We start from the raw sequence: 6,064 nt of genomic DNA, 5'->3' as shown, positions 1-6,064 counted from the left end.
CAGAGCTGTAATAGTTCTCCCTGATATTTCAACAATTTCCTTCCTTTTTATAGAAATTTTCAAATGAAATTTTACATCCTTATTTCTTTAGCTACAACCTAGTGAGATGGGTATGGTTGGTATTATTAACTATTTTAGAGATGATTAAACTGAGGCTAAAAGAAAGGAAATTATTTTCTCCAGGTTAACACAGCTAGAAAATACTTAGAGCCCTGACTTGAATTTAGGCCTTCTAATCCCCAGGTCCTGTGCTCTATCGGGGTACGTTGTTAACTTTTATTTCCCTTAGGATTGAAATCACCAGAGGAAACACTATATAGCATTTAGCCAGGGGAAAGCAGACTATCTTAGCAAAAGAGAAGAAACCGAAGCAAGAATACGAATAAAGCTGGGTAGGTAAAGAGAGCAAAGCAAGCAGAGAATTTTGTGGAGCAAATTCTGAGGAAATAAAAAAAGTAGGATGTGGAAGGAGACTCAGTGATGGAGACAGGAACCATATCAGAGGTGGGGAGGGAGAACTAAAGCCCAAGAAGGTTTGGGACTGGGAGTCTAAGCTCCCAATAGCGTTAGCGCAGCGCGGGACACGACCCGAGTTCATGACAAGCGTGGCGAGACAGCCTACCTTCCGCGTCCGCGGTGGGTGGGGCGCTGCGTTGCCACGCCCCGTCCAGCGCTCGCCCCGCCTCGAACACGCCCCCAGCACGCCCCACCCTCATACGGCCCCGCCCCGAACCCCTATCGCCCCCGCCCTCCCACAGGTCTCTTAGGTGATGCTGCAGCCAAGATGGCGCTGGCGGCGGCTTTGGTGGCCTGAACGAGATGCTCCGGGTCCTCGGCAGCAGCGGCGGCGGCGGCTGTGGCCTCGGCCAGGGCCTCAGGACTGTCCCCGGCGTGAGTGCCCAGGAGCCTCTCCTCCGGCCGGGTTAACCCGGACAAAGAGGAGACGGCCACAGAGGGAGGAGACAGTGAGGAAAGGAAAGCGCGCGGCACCTCCCGCCCTGGCACCATGGCTGGGCTCATCAAAAAACAGATCCTGAAACACCTTTCCAGGTCAGTGAGAGCCTCGGGCGTAGGGACTAGTCCACCTCCTCCCTAGCCGGCAGTGGCTTCGGGGACGCCGGAGACTGGCAGCTGTGTGGGAGGCGACCCTTGGACTCCCCGCTCCAGTAGGGGTAGGGGTCGCGGCCCCAGATCTTGCGGCGCCTGTGTTGGCCTCACGAGTCAGCCCCTGGCCGGTTCTTCCCTGGACTGATTGTCCCCCGGCCTGCTCGTGGAGGAGCGTGGAGGAGCGTGGAGGGAGGCCAGGGGAGGCGGCGCACTGGGGTCGTCCCCAACGCAGAGTTTGGGGGCGTCCCGGGCACCCCCTCTTGGGCGGTCCTGCGTGGGGACCGGAGATGGCCTGTTGTTACCCAGGTGCCTGAGTTACGTGGTGGGATGAACCGGAGCTCGGTACTCGCCTCCACTCGGAGTGGAGCGGTTCCGTTAACCGAGAGCGTCTGGCGCAGTGTGGACTCCTAGGGCTGAGGCTTGTCTCCTTAGTGAAATGTTGTTAATTAACCTTGTTATTGTTCTGAATTCACCCCACCTCGCCGTTCCTGCTCCGATGCGTTCGAGGGTGTGCCTGTTTGCACAGTTAGGATTTGTCTTAGGTAAATAACCAGAGTTCTCAGCTTTGGCAAGTTCTTTCTGGAGTCGTTTTAGTCCCACGTCATTCTTACAAAACAGTTTTTTTTTTTTTTTTTTTAAATCCAAGACCCATAAATTCAGGGAATCAACATCTTTGGTGATAAACCGAAGACTTGTCATTCTTTCCATTTCATAATGCGGTTTTAGTCAGAAACATGACTCAGTAAAGCTGGCAGTTCGTTGCTCCTGGCTTCTCCATATTTGTCTCAGGACACAGGCTAAATGTAGGATCTTGTTTCCAAGTTGTTAACACTAAATCCGAAATGCTTGGTTATGACTTTTTTTCTCTGTTATTTGTAAGTTAATGATTACTTTTAACTTATTTTAGGAAAAGACTTGGTTATAATGATATATTTATGTAATAAAGACAATTCTTGAATCTACAGATCATTGTATACCACAGGTTATATAGCGGGGAACAAAATCAATATTTCTGTGATTCAGCGAGTTTTTTCTCACTTATAAAACTGAATAAGATATGACAGATTTTTATTTTATTTTATTATTTTTTTTTTTCAGGCGAGGCAACCCTTGGTTGACCTCACAGATTGCAAGGACCTTGTCAGTTTACAATCTCTTACTTTATTTTATTTTATTTTTTAATTTTTTAGGTCTACAGCACCTGGTGGTCTCCCATCCAAGTGCTAACCAGGCTCGACCTTGCTTAGTTTCAGAAATCAGACGGGATGGGGCTTGTTCAGGGTAGCATGGCTGTAGACTGACAGTTTTTTTTTAAAGCAAATTAAGTGGCATTTATGAATATATATTTCTTAATATCATTACTAATTGGAATGGTCCATATGAATAACTTGGAAGGTTTTATTTATAATTTATTTGTAAGGTCTGACTTATTAGATGTTCTCCAGCCTTTCTCATACTGAGTTCCACAAGAATATTCAGACCTACAGAAAATGATTTGACTGTCTATTTTGTCACTCTCCCAAGGACATTGGTACATAGCTAGCTCCATTCTAGATGCAAAGGGAGGAAAGTTAATCAGTGAGTGTCTTAGGGCATTAGAGTTTAATCTCTTGTAGAGCAGTTGAGAAGGTCTCAAAAATTAATAGCCTGGGTAAAGGCTTACTTCACAAAATAGACAACACCTACATATTCAGAATTCAGTCTTTAGGATTACTTTTTAGTCTGTATTATTTCCAGTCTCTATGTTGTAAATAGTAATGAAGTTTTATTTTTTTAGAGATAAGTTTTTGAAACACTTGAGCTTGTAGTTATTTCATATTTCAAAACTTAACTGAAGTGACTGAAGAGTATCAAATTTATGTTTTTGGTTAATATCTTAATCTTACTGCTATTGCTGTCATCTTTATGGTGTTATATATAAATCTAAAGGATGACAGATGAAACAAAGTGGGTGTTGTGATAAATAATAGTTATTCAAGTAGGGATAAACTTTTGAAATTATATGGAATAAGCTTAATTTTACAGATTTTTCCAGTGATAAAGACGTCTGGTTATATTGATATAATCATCTGGAATGCAGTTTAATACAATTTAACAGGAAATACTTAGTTCCAATAATAGACATTTCATATAGCCAGAAGATGAAACCATGGCACCTTCTCAAAAGAGGCCTTACCTGACTGATCACACTTTTCTCGTACCATTTATCCTCATCTGATATATATATATATTTATTTATTTGCTGTTTGTCTCTCTTCTCCACTTGATGTAGACTCCATGATGGCAGGGATTTTTGTTTTGAGTCTAGCATAATGTGCACTCACAACTATTTTTTGGAATGAATAGGTGAATGGCACCAATCAACTGACTCTTCCTCACATTGCTATTTTTTTAACTGAGGCAAGACTGTATGCCACCAATATTATCACATTTTACCTGTGGTATTAGGAAGCAATAGGCAATTGAATCATTGGCGTCTTGGAAAAGGAAGGACTAGAAAAGTGACTGTTTATATAGAGGATCTTCCGTAAGGAAGGCTATCTAGGAACCAACAGAAGGAAGAAAATGCTTACTCTGAGCCTTGTTATTGAAATATGGTAAAATTGTAAGATTAAAGTCAGTGTTACCCGAATATAGATGTTTGAGAAACTCGTATACTGGAAAAGTATGAAAGAGGAATTGTTCTTAAGAGATTACCAAATGCTTTGAATAAATGCTGAACTATCTTTGAGACCTGTAAATCTATATACTGTTCTCTGCCTAATTGTTGTTTAGTTTGTTTTCCAAGCAACTCTCATATTGTTAATAAACTTAGTTCCTATATTTGGAACTGATCTGAAACTGACTGGGAGTGAGTGAGTGAGAGCTTATGTGTGTGTACATCTCTGTAGTGGTGCAGTGGGGGTTGGAGTTGTTATATTTTAAGATGTGAAACAGGAAGGGAAGTTTTTGAAAGAGAAATTACCCTGATCTTTCATATTGTAACTGGCATAGAATATGCTTTGGAGGCTTTCCTAGGAGAGTGTTTTTTCACATGGGAATGGAAAATTCTAAAGAAAAGTTATAACAAATATAAGAAAGAAAGTAAGAGCAGGAGCTCCCTTTAAGCTCAAGGGCTCAAGGCCTTTCTGGGTGTGTGTACGTGCATGGTCAAGCCAAGGCAAAGAGGGGAAAAATAGAAGCTGGAAGATGGGAGTATATTTAAGCCAGGACCTGAAAAGAGGCAGGGAAGATACAAATGCTCCCTTTTCCCCTCCCCCCTTCCTCTTTGGCTCAAGGCATTCTGTGATGGCACAAGGATTACTGGGGAAATGGGAGTCGGCAAAACAGACAGACACCACACCTGAATGGAGTCTTCATACAGTTTAAAGCGGTGTTTGTTTCTCAACCAGGGGTGATTTTGCCCCTCCAGGGACATTTGGCAATGTCTGGAGACATTTCTAATTGTCACAACTTAGGAGTTGGGGGTGGAGTAAGGCTACCGGCATCTAGTGGGTAGATGCCAGGGATGTTGCTAAACATCCTACAATGCACAGCACAGTCTCCCACAACAAAATATCATTTGGTCAAAATGTCAATAATTTTGAGATTGAGAAACTGGTTTAAAGTGTACACATGTGTCAGTGATTGAACTAGGGTCACTGTGCTAGTTAAATTTATTTTGTCTGCAAACAACAAAAACTTGCTCTGTTTAACTTAGGTAAAAAGGTAAATGTAACAGAAAGCTATTGGGGTGGGTCACAGAATCCAGGGAAGGGCAGGACTGGCCAGTTCCTAAAACCTCATTGGAAGAGTTCTTGGACCGCCGCACTATTGACATTTTGGACAAGATAATTCTTTGTTGTGAAAGGCTGCTCTGTACATTGTAGGATGTTTAGCAACATCTCTAATCTCCACCCACTAGATGCCAACATCACTCCCACAGTTTTGACAATGAAAAATGTCTCCAGACCTTGCTAAATGTCCCCTGAGGGGGAAATCGCTCTTGGTTGAGGACCACTGCTTTAGGGTGCTGTCCCATCTCTCACAACTCCCAAGCTGTGATCTTTCCTGTCCAGTTTCAAATTCCTGGGAGAGAGATTCTGTGTGGCCCAGTTCTGTTTATTCGTGGATCAGTTAGCAATGGCAAAGGATTATACATACATCAAAATATGGTTATTGGGAGAACTAGTACTTTTGAGTCAGGCTTGTTGCTCCATTTGGTGTCTTTAATAGGCACTGAACTACATTTAGAGGCCCTCATTAGCTATGTTAAGGAAATTGAACTTTATCCCAGGAGGTGACTGCTAATAAAGAATTCTATCAAAAAGACAAGATTATTAGAGTTGCCTGGTTATCAGTTTGGTTTTTGAAGTCTAGGGTTCAGGAGCGATTGTCTGGGGTGGAAGTATACTGCAGAGGGGATCCAGTGAACTTACTGGATACTGTATTGGAAGGATATCAGTATCCCACAGAATTTATGGGAAGGTTAAAAGACCCAGACTTGGAAGGGGACTGGATCCAGGCAAACTCTAAGGATCTAGGTAGGAGAACTATTTGACATTCTCAACAAGACATTTCCTTAACTAAGGGGAAGGAACAAATAGAAAGAGAGAGTGGTCTGAGAAGATTGCTGAATATTTGGAATACTTGTTAAGGATATTAGGAAGGGTTGAACACTTGCAGGATCTTGTGGCTAAATGGCAAAGTGATGGGAGAGTTTAAATTGCATCACAATATATTGATGGGATGGTTTAGGTTGCATAAGGAAGGAAGGGGAAGGGCAGCAGCTAATAGCCTGGGGAGGAAAAGAAAGAACCATCATAGGATTGGAAATTTTATCTAGGTAGAAGAGCAGCTGAGAAAAACAAATGAGAGGATTGGAAGCATTAGAGGTTTTGTCTGAAAGTGTCATGTTAAAGTTAAGATTTTGGAGGTGGAGTAGGCCTAGTTTAGGACAAGATATCAGATAAGGCCA

The 6,064-nt window shown here is 42.7% G+C and overlaps 1 protein-coding gene across 3 annotated transcripts in view; it reads left to right on the top strand.

Annotated features, from left to right (window-relative positions):
* Positions 1-745: 745 nt before the first annotated feature.
* The window catches only part of UHRF1BP1L (UHRF1 binding protein 1 like), a 73,668-nt gene continuing 68,349 nt past the window's right edge, over positions 746-6,064 (top strand). The window contains exon 1 of one of the 3 annotated variants that reach the window (XM_011386564.2): positions 746-1,050. In XM_011386564.2, the coding sequence (XP_011384866.1) occupies positions 1,007-1,050 (44 nt within the window). In that variant the 5' untranslated portion in view covers positions 746-1,006. The remainder of the gene's footprint in view (positions 1,051-6,064) is intronic. The other 2 variants (XM_011386571.2, XM_023527308.1) reach the window with 2 other exon arrangements.

The sequence above is a fragment of the Pteropus vampyrus genome, unplaced genomic scaffold (assembly GCF_000151845.1).
Source record: "Pteropus vampyrus isolate Shadow unplaced genomic scaffold, Pvam_2.0 Scaffold16, whole genome shotgun sequence".
NCBI classification, from domain to species: Eukaryota; Metazoa; Chordata; class Mammalia; order Chiroptera; family Pteropodidae; genus Pteropus; species Pteropus vampyrus.
This window is presented reverse-complemented; position numbering and strand designations above follow the sequence as displayed.